Source organism: Paramormyrops kingsleyae, chromosome 8 (assembly GCF_048594095.1).
Source record: "Paramormyrops kingsleyae isolate MSU_618 chromosome 8, PKINGS_0.4, whole genome shotgun sequence".
NCBI lineage: Eukaryota > Metazoa > Chordata > Actinopteri > Osteoglossiformes > Mormyridae > Paramormyrops > Paramormyrops kingsleyae.
Genome location: NC_132804.1, coordinates 6,268,098 through 6,291,132, shown reverse-complemented (window position 1 = coordinate 6,291,132; position 23,035 = coordinate 6,268,098). Strand labels below are relative to the sequence as shown.

The 23,035-nt window shown below is 45.9% G+C and overlaps 1 protein-coding gene across 3 annotated transcripts; it reads right to left on the bottom strand.

Annotated features, from left to right (window-relative positions):
• Nucleotides 1–955: 955 nt before the first annotated feature.
• On the bottom strand, nt 956–22,029 carry LOC111853488 (pleckstrin homology domain-containing family M member 2-like). 3 transcript variants are annotated; one of them, XM_023830429.2, is made up of 20 exons: nt 21,630–22,029; nt 21,122–21,404; nt 20,361–20,467; nt 17,959–18,068; nt 17,443–17,542; nt 16,726–16,813; nt 15,027–15,192; nt 12,163–12,433; nt 10,958–11,740; nt 10,806–10,875; nt 8,965–9,055; nt 8,665–8,786; nt 8,361–8,449; nt 7,610–7,742; nt 6,701–6,891; nt 4,389–4,454; nt 3,227–3,386; nt 2,930–3,109; nt 2,631–2,747; nt 956–2,550 (listed from the first exon to the last, which is right to left on the bottom strand). In XM_023830429.2, the coding sequence occupies exons 2-20, from the start codon at nt 21,323–21,325 to the stop codon at nt 2,413–2,415; spliced, it is 3,186 nt and encodes a 1,061-aa protein (XP_023686197.2). In that variant the 5' UTR covers nt 21,326–21,404; nt 21,630–22,029; the 3' UTR covers nt 956–2,412. The 3 variants fall into 3 exon arrangements, with proteins under 3 accessions (XP_023686197.2, XP_023686205.2, XP_023686215.2); XM_023830437.2 differs by having other exon boundaries at nt 8,665–8,729; XM_023830447.2 differs by lacking the exons at nt 21,122–21,404; nt 21,630–22,029 and having other exon boundaries at nt 20,312–20,445.
• Nucleotides 22,030–23,035: the final 1,006 nt, after the last annotated feature.

The following is a 23,035-nucleotide window of genomic DNA, read 5'->3' as shown; positions in this document are numbered from 1 at the left end:
GGGGTTGAAGAAGCTGTAAAATATTGTGTTCCTTAATGGACCACAAGTCTACAGTCGACCCTTCAACCTTGCAGAGGTTAGAGGTGCATGGCCCTTGCAATCTAGAAAAACTTTAACATTTTTTGGTCCCATTGGTGAGCAAAACAAAAAGATACAAGAAACACAAGACATAAAGATCACCATGAGATATCTGGAGAGGCTGCCATGAACATGCTTGGCATCCTCCACACCAGCACTGTACATATATTTTGTACATTTATGTGCTCCTAAATTGTTGGGTGTCTGCGGCTTTTGAAAAACACCCAAAAAATTCCCATTTCATTTCTCATGCCAACCCCACGATATATCGCGATAGGGTAGTTCGTGATGCAGAAAGGTTAATTGTACAGTAAAACCTCGGATTGCAAGTAACTTAGTTTACAAGTGTTTTGCAAGACAAGCAAAAATTTTATACATTTTAGCTTGATAAACGAGCGAGGTCTTGCAATACGAGTGTCACGTACTGTATACGCTTTGTCTGCTGAGCGTCACGTGATCACAACTGAGCCAATGGTTTTCTCTCTCTCTCTCGCTGTGGGATTGTGGGTATTCGTCTCCCATGCTCGTTCTCAGTCGGCGTCCCTCACTCGTATAGACAAAATTTAGTAGAAAAGCATCACTTGAATAAGGGCGTAGCAGTGCGGGTGATGAATCTGTTTAACAACAATGCAATTTTGTATTAATCATTTTTATATGAATATTTTTGGGTTGTGGAACGAATCATCTGAGTTTCCATTATTTCTAATGGGAAAATTTGCTTTGATATACGAGTGCTTTGGATTACGAGCACGTTTCCGGGACTAATTATGCTCACAATCCGAGGTTTTACTGTATTCCCTTTTGTGAAAATATTTCTATGTGTTTATTATAGTGTGGTTCTCAAGTCTTAGTTCAATGTCTTGCATCACTGCAAAAATTCACTCCAAAGAATTTTAATTAGTTGATTACCCTTGATATTAAAACAAGTAGAAATTAAATTACATTTAAATTTGAACATACCAGTTATTTTCGGGCAAAACAAAGCAAGCCAGTTTAGTTACAACAGCCCAGTGCTATTACAAAGTGTATACATTCAGAGATAAAAATGTTGAATGGTAATTTGCCGTCTTTTATTCCTAGATTAGAACAGGCATGAACATATTTACACACAGCAGTATAAGAGCAGCATGCACTTGCCAATGTGTACTGAGGTTTCCAAGGCTCAATATAATAATCCAGTTAGAGACATTCAGATAACATTTAAAACAGAATTAAACTGGAAAACACTGTGCATCGTGTTCATCAAGACAGTGATCCTGAAAGTGTTGATCCATCTACAGAAATGCTTTTGGATTTTGACTGCACTGCCTTCACAGTGGAGACCTTCTACACCTCAGTAAGAAATGATTCCTTGCTGGCAAACACCACGTCTACTCAGAGCTGATGGCAGACCTCGAAAAGGTTGCATGTAAACAAGGTCTTACACTAATTAAAATGCTACAGGCTGGGTTACATCTTCCAGGCCTGTTTAAGGACGGGCAAAGTGCTGACAGACTGCTGATCAGCTGCTGCAGGGCACTTGCTCTTACGCTAATACTAATGTGTCTTGACATTAGTATCAGACCAAAAGAAACACAATTAGCACTGGAGGCTCACTATTTAGTAGTACGAATAGTAATTCCCCAGCAGAGAGGCACTCGTAGCCAGAGATACCTCATTTTCTGAGGTTAGTGCAAAAAAATAACTAGTCAAGTTTCTCAGAGGAATTTAACTAAACATTAGTCAACTCAAAATAACGGAGATGATCCTGGACGCAAATTACCGGTGCTCTTTGACCACTGGGGGCAGCATCTCTGTGCCTATGACTGGAAGGTCGCTGGTTTGAGCCCAGCCTCGGGAGGGGCCCTTGAGCAAGGCCCTTAACCCCCAGCTCCATGGGCCCCTCTGCAGGTGGCTGCCCTTCACTGCCAAGCTCGCTCTCACCTATAGGTATGTCTGTGTGTGACGGAGAACAAGATGGGGTAGGCAGAAAGACAATTTCCCCACGGGGATCAATAAAGCGTCATTATTATTATTCAGATAAACGATGACCAAAAATGCCTCTCCTACATATCCATCTATAGTTAGCTTTTTTTTACAGTAAGTTAGTGTAGGGCTCAGTTTCCTCAATGCATGTGTAATCTTAATGTCTTGACCCTTGACCCTTTCATTGTTTCATTTGAATGGAGGAAGGTCACTGAATAGTGTCCTGGACGTAAATCAGCTGAAAGCTGAAATTTCAAACGGAGTCTGTCACCCCTGTATCTGCAGAACCTCCTGCCCATGTTCCAGTTCTGTATAATCATGCTGCTCCCAGATCAAACACCCTCTGGATCTTCCACCACAGCCTCCAGCTCAGCACCAAGGTTCTCTCTGTGCTCGACCCCTATGCAGACTGTCGCTGCGTTGCCAGGTGCTCCTGATCAGCGCCAACGCCTCGCCGCACCGTTTCTGCATGGACGGGTCAGCGACGCACCTCTGCGGCAGACACACCTGGGGAGCAAGGGGACGGTAATGTTCTGCAGGAATCGGGTGCCAGTCAGTCAGATAAAGGCGCTTCCTGTGAGTCGCACCTGGAAGAGTTCCTGCCAGGTGCTCTCTAGTGCCCCCTGCAGCCGATCCCTCTCTTTGCAGCTGCTGAAGTACAGAACCCAGGGAAGCTGCAACTGAGTGGAGTTCTCAGCAAACTCCTGGAGAAACGATGAAATTACAGAGATGTAAAATTAAAGGGGAGGGCGGGGGGCAAAAATGCACAGTTTAGCAAAACGTGTGACATATGTGTATATGGAATTTGGTGCTTAACTGCTGTTTTAGTCATTAGTTTGTTTTTATGTTTTGTACAGCAAACTATGCTACGGACTCAGAATCTCACAATTATGCAGTATTCTTTGTCTCTCTCCAAACAAATGTTTGTGATGTCACCCAGCTCAGCTTCTCCAAGTAAACGGAAGAAGCCAGTCTGACAATCCTGATGGCATGTAAGCAACTTCCTGTCAGTCAGGACAAGGCAACACGGAATACAGGGCGTGGGAGTCATTCCCGGAGGGATCACCTGGGGCGGAGATGAAGAGGCACACAAGCGACAGTCACTCTCCATTCCTGTTCACTTTTACCACGAGCTGCATAAAAGATTATCGCTCAGTGTACAGACGGGCCGTCAGGCACGCACCCCTTCGGACACCGACTGGCACAGCACCCGCATCCAGTCTGTCATGTCCTGCTCGCTGTCGGCACTGAGCTCCAGCAGGGGGCGCTCTGTCAGGATCACTTGGAAGGTGTGTGGACGCTCGGTGGAGTTCAAGCGCCGACAGCCGGTACACTGTGCACCCCTGCGTACACAGAAGAGTTATGTTCATTTTACTAGTGATAAACTGAAAGCAATATGATGCAAATAACATGCAGACAGAACGATGGTCATCTGGCTGTACGTTTAATAGGCATAGGGCCACAAGGAGAGGGCCGCAGACGGCCGCATAGGGCCACAGGGAGAGAGCCACAGGGAGAGGGCCGCAGACGGCCGCATAGGGCCACAGGGAGAGGGCCGCAGACGGCCGCATAGGGCCACAGGGAGAGGGCCGCAGACGGCCGCATAGGGCCACAGGGAGAGGGCCGCAGACGGCCGCATAGGGCCACAGGGAGAGGGCCGCAGACGGCCGCATAGGGCCACAGGGAGAGGGCCGCGTACGGCCGCATAGGGCCACAGGGAGAGGGCCGCAGACGGCCGCATAGGGCCACAGGGAGAGGGCCGCAGACGGCCGCATAGGGCCACAGGGAGAGGGCCGCAGACGGCCGCATAGGGCCACAGGGAGAGGGCCGCAGACGGCCGCATAGGGCCACAGGGAGAGGGCCGCAGACGGCCGCATAGGGCCACAGGGAGAGGGCCGCAGACGGCCGCATAGGGCCACAGGGAGAGGGCCGCAGGCGGCCGCATAGGGCCACAGGGAGAGGGCCGCAGGCGGCCGCATAGGGCCACAGGGAGAGGGCCGCAGGCGGCCGCATAGGGCCACAGGGAGAGGGCCGCAGGCGGCCGCATAGGGCCACAGGGAGAGGGCCGCAGGCGGCCGCATAGGGCCACAGGGAGAGGGCCGCAGGCGGCCGCATAGGGCCACAGGGAGAGGGCCGCAGACGGCCGCATAGGGCCGCATAGGGCCACAGGGAGAGGGCCGCAGACGGCCGCATAGGGCCACAGGGAGAGGGCCGCAGACGGCCGCATAGGGCCATAGGGAGAAAAACAATGAATAACAAACGACCACAGTCACATAAACAAAAAAAAAACACGAGCAAACAAACTGCATAAGGCGACAGGCAAAAGCAATTGGGGCGATACTTACCCCACAGCTACCGACAACATCGGGGTCACGTCTGTCCTGTCTGGGTACTGGGACAGGACGCCATTGCTGGAAAACCAGTAAGCATTTAAATACACTATTAATAAACCACAGCAGGACAAACCAATTAAGAAGCACCAGTGTAATACCAAGCATGTATGAAGGACAAAAGGTGTGTGTGTGTGTGTGTGTGTCTGTGTAATAGATATATCTCAACACACACATCACATAAACAAGTACAAAAGCGGCACCTTCCCAACATTAAATTGGACCCAATCCAATCTCAAGTGACCTTGACCAGGAATGTATGAGTAGCAGGCTGACACCACATTGATAATGCTTGGTTTTCCATATTTACGTAAGAAGCACGATAGCGGGGTACATCTGGAACACACGAACACAGTGACCATCAATGACCAACAAACAATGCAGTGCAAGGCCTTACAGACAATGTGCAGAACCAATTTCTGCAACTTTAAGCATTCATGTCTTCACAGGCTCAGTTGATTGTGATGCTATTTCAGTGAGGTGGCTAAATGAGCACAGCTGCGTCACTGGTCCCCTGGCTGCTATTAAAAACAAACCGCTTCTTCAGTCCCACCAGTAAGCCATTTATTTTGTGCATGCTCAGCTACCATTGCAAACAGTTCAGTATGGTGAGTTTTGGTGCGTTCCATTTGCCCTCGGAACTCGGATTCCGAGTCGGATTCCGAGTTTTGAAGCCGGAAGTGACGACATGCGCGCTCCCGTTTCTCGGAGATCCGAGAAATATCTCGGAGCAGCACAGAGGATCCCGAGTTCAGAATCCAAGATGGCTGCACCCTTTATCAACAGAAGGGAAAGTTGTAGTTTTATACTGTTTAAGCACTACTACTCATTTGTGGCTCATTAAATCGGTCGCACACACTATACCGTCCAACTTATCTGTGGACGTGTTGCTACAGAGTTTTAAGCACTGTGCGTAATGTGTTATCAACTGATATTGCTAACAATGGCTAACAATTAACTGGGCTAGAATTGGATTTCATGATTAGTCGGATTATTTGTCGGATTTAAGGTAGTTCGGGCTAATTGTAAGTGAACGGAGATAAAGGCCATTTAAACTGAGGTACCTTTAATCCGACAAGTTGTCCAGCTAAGCAAAAAATCTTGCTTTTTGATACGGGTCCATGGTATTGCTACTTCTGCGGCAAATGGAATGCATCCCAATGCATTTTCCCCGAGTTTGTAACGGATGTGACGTAATATCGGCAACCAAAACTTGCATCCGAAGGCAAATGGAATGCACCATTTGATAGTGGCATCAGACGTTATATTTTCTGCACTAGAGTGGGAAAAAAGTCGACCTTTTTAAAAGAAAAACTCCACTTTTAAACCTGTAATGTTGGATGTCAACATTCTGAAGTGCTGTGGGCGGGATCACAATCACAATCACATCAGTTCTGGGCCACACACCATACAGCAACTCCACAGACATAAACCCACTTTAGTCAGTGTAACAGGTGAAATGTGACATCCAGCTTTCACCTAGATTTTATCCCAGTCTATTTCAAAGGCTGAGGTACTCCTACTGTTTTGCCCACTGAAATTACGGGCTGTAACTGCACACATTCATGCTGTGCCGTTTGGTTTGGAACGCACAATGAAACTAATTAATGCATTTATTGACACGGGTGGAACCTGAATTCACAACGAATGTTAAACAGGGGAAACATCATACTAATAATGGCTATGGTTCAGTTAGGCCTGGTGCAGCAGAGCTCAGACACTCCAATGTAGTTCGGGAACACTGCAGAGAGAGTAGCTGATAAGGTTCAGTTCTGTTACACCAAACTTTGATATGTTGCTGGAAACACATGCTAACGACATGCTAACTCATTTCAGTGCGTGTACGTCCAGCACATGGCATTTCAGACACTTTGGCCAGGAAATGCAATCTGGACAAAATAATAGTAACAACAAAAATAATAAATACCTACAGCTATAGGGGTGTTTATTGCTACAGATGTTTGACTATACTCATTAAAAATAAAGGTTATAGTCATTTTTTTCATTTTTTATTTCACATATTTGGTGCCAGTTTACAATGGCTTATAATCTGATTATCAATTAGGTTGTAACACTTTGTAAATTATAAATAGACAATTTTAAACAAGTTTTCTTTTTATTTATGAGTTACTACCATTTACAAGGCAAAAGGGAATCTTATTGTAAAGTGGTACCACATATTTTACAGTGTGCAAATGACCCCCCCCCCCCCTGCCCCCAAAGTATATACATACAGATGCAGTACATTTGCTATGTATAAATCATACCTGAAAAGCAGGTAGCAGCTCTTCCACAGCTCTTTGCCCATGTAGGTGGTCCCGGCCCGGTACAGCAGCTGGCCCTCTTTGGTGCTGCTGGACTTGGAGGGCCCACCTGGGGCTGCGTGGGCCTCAGCGTTGGCATCCAGTGGGTCCTCCCAGTGAATCAGGCAGTACAACAAAATGCAGGCGTTGGACGGCTGCAAAAAGAGGCGAGCGACGTCAGCCTCAGCACCAGATTCCACATCCCTCAGAAACTACCTTATATGCCATGGGTATAGCTAGGGCCAGGCAATACGGCAAAATATTTTATCGTATATAATTTTTTTTTCATATCCAGCGATGTCGATGATTATCATACGGAGCCCTGGAAAGGATATGGAGGACAAAAAAAAAAAAAAGTGGTTGGGGAAAAGAAAAAAAACGTACAGACGCAACGCAAAGGTGAGATGGACTTTTAGCGAGATCACGCAAAGCCTTTTACGAGATATTTATTTACAAATCAAATGATGTTGACAAAAAAAACATGAATTATCTTGTGTTCATACTGTCTGCAATGAAATAAAAGTTAAGGGAAATTTGTAAATTACTGCTTTATTTTTTTATTCACATTTTCCACACTGTCCCAACTTTTTCTGATTTGGGGTTGTACTTACTCATTACCATTAATAACTGCGCTGTGTCCATTTAAAGTACAAAATATGGAATTTATTTATGCACTAATAAGTATAAACCTAAGTGATACAGACATGTCCGGTAAAGTGTGCATTAAGCATTAAACTGTAGGCGACAATGCACTGTGTCCACCGAGTCTTTCTGAAACCACCACCATGTGTATCTATCACAATCAAAGACCGTGGGAATGCCCTAAGTATTCCTCTAGGTGGCAGCAGGGAGCACGCCTCAGGCACCCCCTACCTCACAATTACACTCCTGGGACACAAACTTGGCGAGTGAGAGCTTCTCCCTGGTGGCGTCCGTCAGGATGGCGGGGTAGGGGGGCTGTCGGAGCCCCTTCGCCATGGCAGACTTCAGGACGTCTATGAACCAGCTGGCAGAAGAATCAGAATCAGAAAAACTTTATTGATCCCGGAGGAAATTGCTCAAGAAGGCGTTAAGAGACACAACGGTTAGGGTGTCCCAAAAAAAATAATTTTTTAAGCAGGCAACATTGCCAACAAGTGTGGTCCACGTTCTGGTATGAGTTTTCTTACAAGCAGCGCTTTTTCATCTTCTGTCACCAGTGATGAGAAGGGACTCTCTTACAGTGATCAGCGTTCAGCATTAAAGAAGCAGAAGTGATGTCATTTTGTTTTAATTAAGTTTAATTAAATTGCCTTACTTTGTTACAATGCACTGTAAATGTATTTGTGAGTTTCACCTTGTTACTGAAATAAAAACTTATAAGGTCACGAACATTGCGAATTATTTCAATTTTAGCGGTATTTTACGAATCTTTGCAGCTCTTGTGCCACCTCTAAATGAAGTCCGATTGAGCTGAAATTTTATATGTGAGTACAACTTACCAAAAGGAAACTTTTTAGGGGGTGTCACTTCGATTTTTTAAAAAATTATTTTTTTTGGGACACCCTAACAACGGTGATACATGTGTTGGGGAGGGGGAGTTAAAAAACGACAAACCGAGGAGCAGGACAGGGATTCGACTCACGTGGTCAGGGACATGTCCGCCGTGTCCAGCAGGAACTGCTTCCTGCGGTTAATGCACACCAGCGTGACCGTCTGCTGGTCCACACCCACCTGGGGCACAAAAGCAACTTTAACTTCAAAGCCGGTAATCTGTCAGCCCATGAGATGGAGCTACGCGTAAGGTCACGTAAACATTCGGCATGTCAACTTCAGCGGCAGGATGCTGCATTTTAACGAGTCTAAACCTCTCAGGCGGCTGAGAGGAGACAATCACAGATGTGAAGACACGAGATAAAGGTAAAACAGACAGCGGTAAGATCACTCACAGAGATGTAGTCCAGCTCGCTGTAGGATATGGCGTCTTCCACCATGTAAGGCTTCTCCGAGGCCCCTGTGAGGAACCACACCGAGACACTGCTAAACAGGGTTCCAATGAGGCAACTGCAACCTGCAGTGTGTGTGAACCAGGGGGCTTAGACACTGTACACTGTTAGTTAGGTGGTCAAAAAAAGGGAAAACTTCACTGATTTCTATTAGCATTCATGTTTAAGAAAGCCATATTAATATTAGTAACAGGAGTGGCCACCCAGTAAATACAATAATTCCTCCAAAAAAACAACAGTGACCTTTGCGGAGCAGGTAGATGGAGCAGTCAGTGAGCAGAAGGTAGAGTGGCTGCAGGTCGCCCTCCATGTGGCCAGTGCTCATCCTCATCATCTAGAAAGGCAGGCAGTGGTCATGCGGAACAGGTTAAGGGGTGATGTTCACAGAACTGGGTACGCCACTGGACTAATCAGGAGTCAGCACTGTTGCTGCAGTGGTCACTGGGTCACCTTACAGTGAGCCAATCTCTGCATCTTCCACAGTAAGTGAAGTGTTCATAAACCATTTACTTTGGTAAATAATGTTTAGTTAAATTCGAATGTTTAGAATTACAAGTTGACTGCTGTTAACTACCTTGGTAAACATCCGTTTCCGCTCAGATTTCGCGTATTTGAGATCGCTGCTTTTTTGCTCGCTATTCCAGTTATGGTTTTATTTATTTTTTTGCACGTATTTGAATTTTATTGATCATAGTTTCCCGTTTTTGACTCCGTTTGCCTCTACCAATCATAGGGTACGTATAATTGTAATATTGGGATTAATTTTCTTAACAATTGAACGCTATTTGCACATTGGCGAAAGAAAGGGCAGGCAAGAAAACACGCAGTGATATTACAATGACCGGACTGGGGAAACAAACTGAAACGCGGACTAAATACAGAGGACTAATGACAACCACCAGAAACAGCTGATCACAAGGGGATTCCACACGAGGTTAACGAGGGGGCGTGGCACACAGAAGTACGATCGGGGCAGGACAATTACTATCTGAAACTGCATGATCATCAAATCAAAGCAAACTTGTGGGGTTTTGAAAATATTCTTCTGGTACTGGAAAAGTTTTGGAAAAGTCATGGAAATTTATTCTGCCAGAACTGGGGGAACCCTGTTAATAGAAACGTCACTGTTTGTAAACATTGCCTAACACGTGTCCCTTACGCTAATGGAAACGCGAGCAATATGGCTAAGCATCTCAAGCGTAGTCATGCTGATATAACGGTTCCTGAACGGAGGACAGACGAAAAGGTAACTGCAGGTAAACAAGTGTCTATCGAAAAAGCTTTAACAGACATACCCTGCCACATCCAATAAACATACGAAAATAACCCGTGCAGTGGGAAGGTTCATTGCTAAAGATTTGCAACCCTTTTCTGTTGAAGATGCGGGGTTTTGCCACTTAATTAAAACGCTCGGCCCACGTTATGTTGTGCCCTGCCGTACACATTTCAGCGACGTTATAATTCCCGACCTCTATGACAAAGCGCGCAAAAGCCATCGAAAACGATTTGGCTCAAGCACAGAGCCTCGAGTGGAATATAGAGCGTTTAGAGCACTTTAAGAGGCACTTTAACATTATTTAAACTGTTTTTATTTACATTTTGTAAGTTTGAATTTTATACATGTATACATATTTTTTACATAAACAACAGGCAGTTTATTGTTTGTTTTGTTGTTATCTGTAGTGTTGTGTTTCAACTGAACCGAAATCGTGGCCCAAATACCGAGGTACATACCGTACCGTAGGATTCCTGTACCGTCGCACCCCTAGTGGATACATCATGGCCTTTTTATGCTACCAAGCGCCACCTAGTGGATAATGTTAGGAACAACATTGTTTTTTTTCCCCCCCACAGAATGTTGAAGAATATTTCATATGAATATTTCATCACATACACCCATTTTGTAAGAGAGATAATTAGATTTCTTCATAAGACTATGCAGAAGAGGAAGTGATGAACTACCACTAAGCTGATAAGTGACTGCCAAAGCCAGTTGAGGAGCTATGAAACCGTAAAAGCCCCTATGATCTGCCCACTGGCCACACTTTCAGGGCTTAGCAGGTCTGCAGCAGTAGCTCGCTGACCTTGACGAGCTGCTCCTCGGTCTCCCGGAAGACGTGGATCATGAGCAGCAGCAGGTGGTTGTTGTCGACCCTGAAACACCGTGAACCCGGTCAGCGATCAGGTTCAGACACCAGGTGAAAATGGGCAACGAGAACTAACAAGGGCATCGCACCTGAATTCAGCAGGATGGGTGCTTCCTGCAGAAAAGACCCTTTCCGCTTCCTCCTCTCCTTCCACTGTCGGCGCCTCTGTCTTCGCTACGTCCTCGTGCCCCGCTAAGGGGCCGCGGGTATCCGGCCCTGTCGGCGCCTCTCCTTGTCCCTCACCTTCATGGCCACCAAAAAGAGCCTCCTGCTGGCCATTCCCTGCAGGGTCATGGCAGCCACCACCCTGGGGAGCAGGGTCTGGACTGTGCGAGGCAAAGACGAAGAGGTCCGCTGGGGACTTTGGGGTCTGCAGGACGTTGGTGTCCGAGGCCAGAGCACAGGACCGGGGCGACAGCGGGGAGCGACCGGCAGGGTCAGGAGGCTTGCCTTCTGGGTCCCCCCGAAAGGGCTGCTGATCAGGCGGCTGCGGCTCGATGCTGCAGCCCCTAGGGCCTCCCTCCCCAACATCTGGATCCCAGGCCTGGCCATCCAGAGCGCCATTCAACTTGTCCATGACCTCCTTCAGGGGGAGGCCAACACTGTCCATGGAGGTGTCCGTCATCTCCGGGAGCCTCAGCAATCCCTCCTCCTCCTCATCGTCCCCCCGCGACCTCACAGCCTTGGCCTCGGGGCAGCGAGGCCTTGGGGGTAACGCCGTCCCTACTCTAGCAGGATGGCCTTCAGTACTGGGCTCGGGAACTGCAGGGGAGGGGACTCTCTCCAGGAGGGAGGTGCTGCTCTCCCTGTCGGCAGCTTCTGGAGCTCCTTTTCCTCGCCGCCTTTTCCATGGTTTCTTGCGTCGGGCCATCCTTTAAAAAATATGTATATATTGGTGGAAAGATAAATCAACTCAAGCAGTTTTAATGTTAGCAGCTGCACACTCTAAAAACCAAAAACAAAAAAAAAAAAAACTTCCGAGAGAAAAAGTGAAACAAGCCAATTGATACGATGAGTTTATTTTATTCAGAGACCATTTTTCTTAATCATTTTTTCCACAGTTAGTTTCAGTGAGAACAACAAGCAAAACGGTGAGCGCTTACTCTTTATCATTTGTTATTTTATAGGGGAAAAAAATAAGTCACTCAGGGCAAAAGGGATGCTTGGTAGATTCTTTTAACTCTTTAATTTCATAATTTGATTTCAGTCAGCCATCTTGCTTTCCACAATTCTGGGCCGTACTCAGTAGGCCCTGTGGGTCCGCTCCTATGGCAGAGGGGGCAGGGATGCTGACCGTATAACTTCCAGCTCTGTGCCGGTGCTCTCTGTGTCGTCGCCGTTGGTGGAATCACGTCGGTCGGCTCTGCGTATGGGACTGTCATCAGCTGAGGGATTAGCGTCTGAGTCTTCGTCCAGCGGCTTGCGCCGAACCGCAGTGCTGGGTGTGGTGGGGTCCTCCGGCACTTTCAGCTCCTCCACCCTCAACTCTGCTGCCGCTGCGACGATGCCCTGGGGGTCAGAGGCCACAGAGCTGGGACAGAGGACTGGGTCGACCACCTCTTCATCTGCCAGGGTGAGAGCACATGGGGGAAAGGTTTCAGCAGCTGGCACTCTGTCACTCAGAATTATCATTCAGGATGAAGTCTCATCAGAACGTTGGAACCAGGAGGCAAAGCGAGATCAGCGGCACGAGGCGGGACCCAAAGCGAGATCAGTGGCATGAGGCAGGAGCCAAAGCGAGATCAGCGGCACGAGGCGGGAGCGGGGAGCCAAATCGAGATCAGCGGCACGAGGCGGGAGCAGGGAGCCAAAGCGAGATCAGCGGCACGAGGCGGGAGCAGGGAGCCAAAGCGAGATCAGCGGCACGAGGCGGGAGCGGGGAGCCAAAGCGAGATCAGCGGCACGAGGCGGGAGCGGGGAGCCAAAGCGAGATCAGCGGCACGAGGCGGGAGCGGGGAGCCAAAGCGAGATCAGCGGCACGAGGCGGGAGCGGGGAGCCAAAGCGAGATCAGCGGCACGAGGCGGGAGCGGGGAGCCAAAGCGAGATCAGCGGCACGAGGCGGGAGCGGGGAGCCAAAGCGAGATCAGCGGCACGAGGCGGGAGCGGGGAGCCAAAGCGAGATCAGCGGCACGAGGCGGGAGCGGGGAGCCAAAGCGAGATCAGCGGCACGAGGCGGGAGCGGGGAGCCAAAGCGAGATCAGCGGCACGAGGCGGGAGCGGGGAGCCAAAGCGAGATCAGCGGCACGAGGCGGGAGCGGGGAGCCAAAGCGAGATCAGCGGCACGAGGCGGGAGCGGGGAGCCAAAGCGAGATCAGCGGCACGAGGCGGGAGCGGGGAGCCAAAGCGAGATCAGCGGCACGAGGCGGGAGCGGGGAGCCAAAGCGAGATCAGCGGCACGAGGCGGGAGCGGGGAGCCAAAGCGAGATCAGCGGCACGAGGCGGGAGCGGGGAGCCAAAGCGAGATCAGCGGCACGAGGCGGGAGCGGGGAGCCAAAGCGAGATCAGCGGCACGAGGCGGGAGCGGGGAGCCAAAGCGAGATCAGCGGCACGAGGCGGGAGCGGGGAGCCAAAGTGAGATCAGCGGCACGAGGCGGGAGCAGGGAGCCAAAGCGAGATCACGCTGCATGGACGCTTGCCACGCACTTCTCGATCAATTGATGAACACTTACATTTGTGACACATAAAATGTTGTTCAGTAAGAGAGAAGTCGAACAGGCAGTTTTGTCAGCACCAACAAAACACCGCCACTATCATTTCTGAATTTCTATCATTTCTGAATTCTCTGTGGAAAAGTTAATGTGGATTTCTCCTGGAGTGAATTTTACTGTGTACTTTTCATTTTGTATTTTCCCTCCCGGTGAGTTGCCCTGTTGTTTGAACTGTGTTGTCTTTCATCTGCCTGCTTGCCCTATTGCATTCCCTTATTTGTTCAATAATTCCCCCACTGGTGATTTTACAGATGTGTCTGCGTTTGTGCTCCATTGCCAGTCCAGACAAGCAGTCACAGATGAAGTGACGTCATTTCACTGTCATACAAAATGTGTCACCAGCCACACACTAACCTAGCCAATCGTATGCCGCACGCCAACAGAAACAGCCACTCCCACACACACTGGAATCAATATGCAGGGGGGCGGAGCATAACGGCCATGATGACTGCTTTCCCAATTTCAGTTGGGCACTGAATACAGGGTAGGGATGGGCCGATCCACATTTTTTCAGTTCCGATCCGATTCTGATACACAACTGCCGATACCGATACAGATTCCGATAAAAGAGTTCTTTTTACTTTGTTATACTTCATATATTAATTTTTTTTAAGCTAGTAAATACAGATGGGAAAAATGTATGACGAAAAATATTTAATTAGGCTACTACAAACATACCTACCGTACTGTTCCACCTCGTTTGCAAGTCACTGTACTCACACCCACTGAGTAGCAAAAAAGACTGAGGGGCAGCGTTAGCGTTCGATTTGAAAGCCGCAGAAAAACACATGTAAAATGGGAAAGAGCTGTCGTGCGATTGATTGTACAAATAGATTTAACACAAAATAGGAGCTCTCTTTTTAGAGATTGCCAAAAAGTAAATAAGTAAGTACAGGACGTGGATCGGTCACACAGGGCCGATACCCGATCCGTTAAATAGGTCTGGAACGGTGCCGATACTGATCCGAATATCAGACTGGTGCATCTCTACTACAGGGCAGCAAAAATGTCACATCAGTCTAATGGGAGGCATGCAATTCAAAGTCAACTGAATATTCCAAGGTAGTCTGACCAAAATAACGTCTTTTTCTCTCCCCTTTCATCAAACAACCAGAAACACAGCTACACCGGCCTACCTGCCCCAATGTTCACTGTCTGAAAAGCAATTTAGCAGTATCAACATTCGACTGCAATCTCTGTGTACATGTTAGGTCCTTCGGGGAAACTGTATGCAATTAGTACAAGTATTTACAACCTTAATGACTCTGTTTAAGTCAGTAACTCATTTTCAATGTTTGCCTGATTAACCTGGAGTTCTTTCCTAACAGAAACCAAATTAACATTGAGAAATCATTATCACATCACTATTCACTCTTCCTACTGTTTCTGTGCTTCCTTCTCAACTGTCATCCATTGCAAAATTGTGCGATGATCTCACCGGTTCCCTACCATCAGTAGAAGGGGCAATGGCGCTGTCTTCCCATTCCAGATTGGTGGAGTTGAAGGAGTGCAGAGACAAGCTGTCCGTGCTGGGCAGGCGTTCCTCAAAGTCCAGAAGGTTCTGGGGCTTGTAGTAGTCAGGCATGTAGGCAGCCACATCCAGGTAGGGTACATCCTGCCCGAAGGGAACCAGGAAGGATGAAAGGACAGAAAAGGGGCTCAGAATTTCAGGAAGAAGAGCCCTGCTCTTCATTTACGCACAAAAGAAATGACAAAACATTGCTATGAATTTCAAGTTGATACCTCTGGAAACCAGAGTGCTACTCAATAGAGGTGCACCGATTAATCGACTTAGTTGATTAAAATCGATGACCGAATTAGTTGCCGACTAATTTAATAGTTGATTAGTTGGTCACGTCATCACGTGTGTTTCTTGCGCTAACTCAAAATGTTTTGATACTAATACTCACTAGAGAGAAGTTAACCAAAGCACGATGGAAGCTTCAAAAATAAAAAACCCCGAAAGTGTGGGAGCATTTCACACCAAACTCCGAAAAAAAGACTGTCAGTTGCACGATTTGTAAAGACGACCTTAGCTGGCATGGGACCAGATCCTATATGCTTAAGCATCTGAAGAGGAAACACTTGCTCATTGGATGAAGAAGACTCATCTCAGTAGCTAGTTAATGTTAATATTAATATTAAAAGCCGTTCTACTTCATGTTATACGCTGTAACATTTTCTGTTTTGAAATGCATATTCTTTTGAATTAATGGAGTTGGATAATGCTGGCCTTATACCTAACTACTTTCACTGTTGCAAAAAAATTTCCATTGTCGGACTAAAATGAGCGTTTTGCTGGAGTTTTAGCACACTCCCATCATCTCGATCGTTATCTGTAAGTCAATCTTTCTAGCATGTTTAATTTTATCCTAAGTTTAAAGTCTTGGCTCATGCAAATAATGACACAGACATTGTCAACAACATACCCGACCTCCCCCGGAAGTCCCAGGAGCCCCCCCACATATTCAAAGTGGCTCCATGACTCCCACAAATAATATGCAATATCCCAGAAATTCATTATTTTTTTCTTTTGACAGCGAGCACAAGAAAGGCAGAGTGACAAACGTAGTGACAGAATGAGAGAGATTGGCTTTGTATTAGACTATACTATTATACTGATGTCATGTATGCAGTATAGACTAATACAAAGCACAAGTGGTGATTTAGGGAATGATTTATGTAAAACTGATGTAGTTTTGGTATATTTACTTGCTGCTACATTGCTTATCCTTGGCTTTAAATTTTAACATGTCAAATGGATATTGAATTTTTTTATTTATCTTTTGTATTAACAGGAACGTTCATAAAAAAAAAAAAGTTTTTTTTTTTTTTTTTTTTAATAAAGTCTTCAGCTTTATTGTCTTGATTAGCAAATGTATGAAACAGTCCCAAGCTAAATTTTAAATCTGATAGCTGATACCAAATAAGAGTTATTTGGCAATTGGGCAATTCGATCGACTAATCGATTATTTGTTTAAGTAATCAATAGATTATTTGACTATCAAAATAGTCGTTTGTTGCAGCACTACTACTCAACGCACCAGTCCAATGTATAACATACACAGACACATAACTATTAACATAGGAACAAATGATTCTTGATGGAATGCTGCTAGCTTTATTAATTTCATAAAGGCATGCTTACCAGCTCCAGGTCAAATCGGATAAACTCTAGACCTGAGACTAGTGTGAGGAAGAGGGTGAGGTGATCGTGACTGCAGACCAAAGCATTCCTGGAACACACAAGGACCCGTTAGCACCACACGGAGTGTGGTCACATGGAGATGACATCACAGGCAGAGCCCTGGTCATTCCCCAAGCGTCAGCCATTCCACAATTCAGACAACAAATTGACCTCTAAGCAAGTTTATTTTTAAATCGGTCTATTCCAAGAACTCCTAATACTTTCGGCCAATGCTGTTCAAGGATCAAACGAGCACAGAACTCAAAGAAAACAGACTAAATGTTCAGCTAAATTAGATAACACTGAGCTGCAATACTGGAATCACCCTGAAACAAACCAAACCACTGCAATTGGTTTTTACTAAACAAAAGGTTTTCTGGGTAACAGAGAAACTCTGGGATGAGGCAGAAGGTGGAAAAGAAGCTACACACTTAAATGTACAAAGTTTGTTATAAATAATGATATTTGGGGGTTTTTGCAATAATGGATATTGTTAAATGATAACAAAAAATCAAATCATTTCAATATCAGGAGTCCAGTTCTGAGGTTTGTAGCAGTATGTGATATGATTTTTATGCATCTACATCTGGTTGCTATTTCTTGCAAAATTTTCCTTAGCCCTAAACTCATTTATGAATATGCAAAGTTAATATGACTGGATTTCTCTGAGGGACTCACTTAAAGTAGTACTTGTGAAGCAGGGCCTGGTTCTCCTGGAAGAGTCGGAGGTAGCTCTCCAGGGAACTCTCGCTGAGAGCCAGGTACAGCCAAGCACGACCTAAAAGGCATCAAATAAGGACAGAACACACACACACACACACACACACACACACACACACACACACACACACACAGTAATGTAAACACAACCGCGCTATGTGAAGAATGAAAGCGTTCAATACCTTGCATGCCATGAGTGAGGAAGTGGGCGTTATTCTCATCTCATCACTGGCAAAGGCGGCTGCAAATCTGCTCATAGCTGTGTAATTTAGTTTGGCTCTATTTCCCATTTATTTCACCATTTGCCTTCAGTGGTGAATGTCAACATATTAAAACAATATCCCAAAGCTGAGATCGATCTTCCCCCTCATGAACAATCACTTAGCAGCCTTCATCCCCCTCGATGGAGAGGAGCACACATAACTCTGCCCAGCTCTGCGTATCCACAGTGAGGTGTCACGGGGGGGCACTCACTTCGTCCGAGGTTAGTGGCGATATTCTGGAGCTCCTCTATCTGCTGTACCGCCTCTTTGCGAGTGAAGTGGACGACCAAGACCCAGTAGCCAAGCGAAATGTCCTGCAAGCTGGACACGTTCCATTGGTTAAAATAAAAGTTTTTGCAGGTATTCTGAGTAGCATACAGAGAGCAGTGGAAACAGAGCAAAAGTAATAATTAAAAATCAGATTTATCAATGTGGCCATCGAATCACTACAATGTAAAATTTCCAACCCCAGGTCCAACAATATGTTGCACGCTAAGCTAAAGCTAGCATGTACTAGGCTGAAGATTAACAGCCGTGAATAATAGAACCCAGTAGTGGCCTCATCTCCAAGGTTGTAGGTACAATTATAGCCACCAGCTGTGCATGTTTTTCCTATATCTGCATGGCTAGTGTATCAGTAACTTCTGCGAATGAAAACACAAACGCAAATGGACTAACAAGCCACGTAAGATGGAAGATACACTCGAGTGGGGGTTTAGTATTTGCCTAAGATATAGAAAATTACATATGGAAACAGCTATTGAGACAAATCAGTCAGCACAAACGAATGGGGAAAACCATTCACATGTAATTTGATATTTATTTATACCCTATCAGAGCTATTTGTAATTTGTTGTATATTGTATTATTTAATATTGGTATTTTAACTTGTTCTACTTCTAACTTTCTTACTGTCCTAGAGCAACTTTAACCATATATTTTCCTCAGGGATTAATAAAGTATTCTGAATCTGAATTTATTATATAACGTTACCCTTTAAAACAGCTAGATACCCAATAAATCAGTTCTAACAGAACACAAGTCAACCACCTAACAGTAGCTGCATTGAAATGTTTTAGTGTAATATGCAGCTATTCTGAGCGGCAGTGGTCAGCACTGCTAACTCACACCTCTGGGACCAGGGTTCAAGTCTCTGCCATGGCTCTGTGTGGGTGGAGTTTGCATGCTCTCCCCGTGTCACCGTGGGGTTTCCTAGGTACTCTAGGTTCACCCCACAGTCCAGAAACACGCTGAAGTTAATTGGAGTTACCAAGCTGCCTGTAGGTGTGGATGGTGTGTGAGCGTGCTCTGTGATGGGTTGGCATCCCATCCTGGCATATTCCCAGCCTCTGGACCCCCCATGACCCTGAATAGGACACGGATGGATGTAGGTACAGTGGTACCTCGGTTCTCAAACTCACTAGAACTCGAAATTCTTGAAAGTCGAACAAACCAGTTTGACCTAAAACTCGATCTGAATATCATTAGTCGAACCGTGAACACTGACCTAATATAAATTGTACGCGCCGGGAAATGAGTCATACTACAATGCAATTCTTACTTGAATGCCTTCTTCACAGACTGGACGATTAACCAAATAAAGCAGCGCAACATTACAGTAACTAACAATAAATAAACCACTAACTTACGTGTACTATTAGAGCATTTATGTCATTTATTTAAACTTTATTTTACCAGGTAAATTAACTGAAAACCAGTTCTCACTGTTTTACGTGATATTCGGGAGAAATAGCAGATTACGCATTGGAACTGCCTGAGATACAAACGTCATGCGTGTAACTAAACTCTTCAGCCAATAAGGGCAAAGGTGTGTCGTCACGGAGGCGGTTCCAGTGTGTGCAGCCAGGTGAGAGGTCGCAATCCATCTAACCGTAATGCATTGCGTCAGGATCAGAATGCGTTGCTTTAAGCCAGCGCTGTAAGCAAGTCAAACGCACCCAATGACCCGACTGGGGAAATAAACTGAAATGCGGACTTAATACAGAGGACTAATGACAACAACCAGAAACAGCTGATCACATGGGGATCCCACACGAGGTTAACGAGGGGGCGTGGCACACGGAAGGAGCGGACGATCGGGGCAGGACAGGGGTAATGTTGGGATAAGATCTTTATCGTTTTGGAAGCCATTAAGAAAAAAATGCTCTTCTTGTTTTATCCTGTTCATTTTGTGTTTAAATGCTAAAAAAAAAAAAAAAAACATATTTAGGTGTAATTTTGGGGGGCTGGGAACCAATTAATTGGCTTTCCAGTATTTCTTATGGGAAAAATTCTATCAGAACTCGAACTTTTTAGGATTCGATCCGGAGTCCGGAACGGATTAAGTTCGAGAACCGAGGTACCACTGTATTCTGTTAACCTGAGAAATTATAATACTTGCACTGCTTGTCAATTGGAAGCTGAGCCTAGCTGCACTTTATACCCAGCAGACTTCTTGACAGCTCTATGCTTGTAATGTACCATCTGCCTCATTTGTACATCGCTTAGGAGGATTGCATCTGTTACATAAATAAATGTACATTACTGTGCATTAAAATACTGACCAATCACCACCCTGTGGGTTCCTCTCCCACTCACGCACACGCCTCATACCCATAAAGCAAGGCGTGGTCCAGGTGCTCGCAGAGGCGCTGTAGCACGCGGTCGTGGTTCCTGATCGCTGGGGCCTCGTCCTCACAAGTCGCAAAGTAGCTCTGCAGCTAGACACAGACCACAAAGGCGTACTGTCCCGTCAGCTGGGCGCTTCGTGGTAACCAGTCTCTGAGAATCTCCCAGATAAACAGACAGTAATTTCTGAATCTTTATGAAACCCAAGACCATTACGATGCTTAAATGAATGTAAAATCATGTCATTTTTGAAAAGGCATTAATTTAACAAGGTAGCAACCCATAGAGGCCTATATTAAGGAAGCCTTAGATAAATTTATAATCAAAATCCAAACTGAATACAACAGTACAGATACTACACCCAGAGCTTAAAGTAAACAAAGAAAAAAAAAATCAGCAGAATTCTGGGCTCAAGGGTCACATCATACAGAGCAACAACCTCGCAGAGGCACAAAACAAATCATACTGCAAAAAGGGAAATTTAGAAGGCTTAAGTGCCCAAACATGACTACACAATGTGACCTAGTTCGCCTGGCCCGGGCAAAAACCTGCGTCCCACATATTACTAAAAAATCCTACTGTGTCGATCAGTGCAATAAGAGCAGCGTCATAATAGATAGACATAACAGAGCGATACAGGCGGCATGAGACGCTTATATTTTCTCTTCGACTAATAAAACATGCGCCATCCCTGCCGTCTCCAAGTAAAAACAGCGTCCCCGCATCTAGGAGTCGGTACCACCGACCTTCTTCACGGAGAGAGAAATGTTTTCCAGGATGCCGTCTTTGACTTTAAAGGGATCCATCACCGCTCGGCTTCTCCCAGGCCGCCGGGCCTCCAACCGCACGCCGGTGCGGAGCTCCTTTACGGACGTGGCGATCGCAATCCCACCGGGCGTCGGCTCGATTTTCCGGCGAATACAAGCGCTGGGTGCTTCGGGTGCTTTCATCCGGCCGGGATAAAGAGGTGCGCCGCTCCGACTGGCCTCGATCACCCTCTTACAAGGCAGATCCCGGCATTTAAATTACCTGGTTAAACGCATAAATAAATACCTCTGAAATTATATACAAATACATGGGGGGGCATCAAGAATGTCCAGTGAATGGTGATGCAATGCAAAAATATTGCATGAAGGTTCACCGTCAAATGCACCGTCTGGGTGCAGAAGTTACAACCGGTGCAATGATCACATCAGTTATGATCGTACATATTAAAAATAACCAGGTTTCGGGAATGTCAGCTGTACCACGCACCTGCTCTGGGGATGCTCCATTCGGCTTTCCCCGCTACCCTTGTTGTCTGGCAGCCCCTAAGATGGACAGTCTGCCGGCTACAGGTGCAGGTCTTCGCGTCTCAGGGTGGAAGCGAGCGAGCGGACGGAGGGAGGGACGGAGGGAGAAACAGCGGATCGGGCTGTGGAGCGGTACACGCATGCCGGAGCGCCGCAGCCGGGCACGCCTGTTGGGCAGGGCAGTCACCGTAAGCTGCCTTTCAGCCGGCTCACTGCTATCACCAAGGTCCGCTCGGCTCTGCACGGGCTACGACAGAGACGGAGATTACGCCATAGCACGACCGACCTTTGCAGAATCAGCATCTCCCACGGTTCGCTTCAGAATGAACCTGCGCTTCACAGCGGCGGAAGTGACGTCGTGCCCGGAAACGCCCGCTTACCTTTATTCCCCACTATCTTTATTGAGGTACTATAAACTTGCATTTATATTATATATATTATATTATATTTATACCCATATAAATGGGTATAAATAATGTACAATAGAATATGACCGTATACAATAGTAATAGATAATATAGTTCTATTACATATATCTTCATTATATGAATTTAATCTGTAAATATTTCTTTCCTACCTCGGTGTTAATTATACTCTGGCAGTAAAACAACAAATCTTAGAGATCATTAATTTATTTATATTACTGTGAACTTCCCTTCCAGTTTTCTGAATGATTTGCTCGGTTGTAGTATTCTGAAATTGCATTACATTTTAATTTTCAGCATGTAACCAATGAAAGTGTACTTTCCGTGACCTGAGGAACAAAAGCGTCTTACAAGGTGTTTTAGGGTCCTAAATATTTTATTGAATATCCATCCATTTTCCAAAACCACTTATCCTATTCATGGTCGCGGGGATTTATTAAACAATTTAATATAAAAACACATTTTTCTGTCATACACCCAAAAAATATTCATTTGTAAGAAAAAAAAAACACCAGCATTTCTCTCTGCGCCCCACCCCATAGGGGATAGAAAAGGCTTCAGTTGAGTAACATTCTATTTAAGTTGCATGTAAATTTTCAGAGGAACACACTTTTTTTCCAGTGACTTCAAAGAGAGAATACTACTGCGTGCATTATCCTCTGTCCTACACAAATCTGTGTAATGTTGGATCTCTTACCTGTGATATAAGGCAGCTGTATGACCACAGACGGCTGAAGGGTTTTACACATGGTGCTAAAACAGAGTATCATATGAACGTGGTGTGTGGGGGGAATTGCTTTGGGGAACATTACCACTGATGCATAGCAGTATTGTTCATGCAATGTTATACCACAGGAACCCTAAAGGAACCATCAAGCAGAACTGATTCAGCCCTGCATGGAGTCAAAGCCCAGTGGCTTAACACCTTCAGCATATCTGTACA

Bases quoted from the DNA above. Each gene is read 5' to 3' on its own strand.
- LOC111853488 (XM_023830429.2), bottom strand. From the start codon at position 21,325: ATGAAAGCACCCGAAGCACCCAGCGCTTGTATTCGCCGGAAAATCGAG. The intron at 16,814-17,442 runs GTGAGTCCCTCA...TGTGTGTTCCAG, and splicing joins CTTCACAAGTACTACTTTAA to GAATGCTTTGGTCTGCAGTC. The intron at 9,056-10,805 runs GTCAGCGAGCTA...CTGCCTTTCTAG, and splicing joins CCGAGGAGCAGCTCGTCAAG to ATGATGAGGATGAGCACTGG.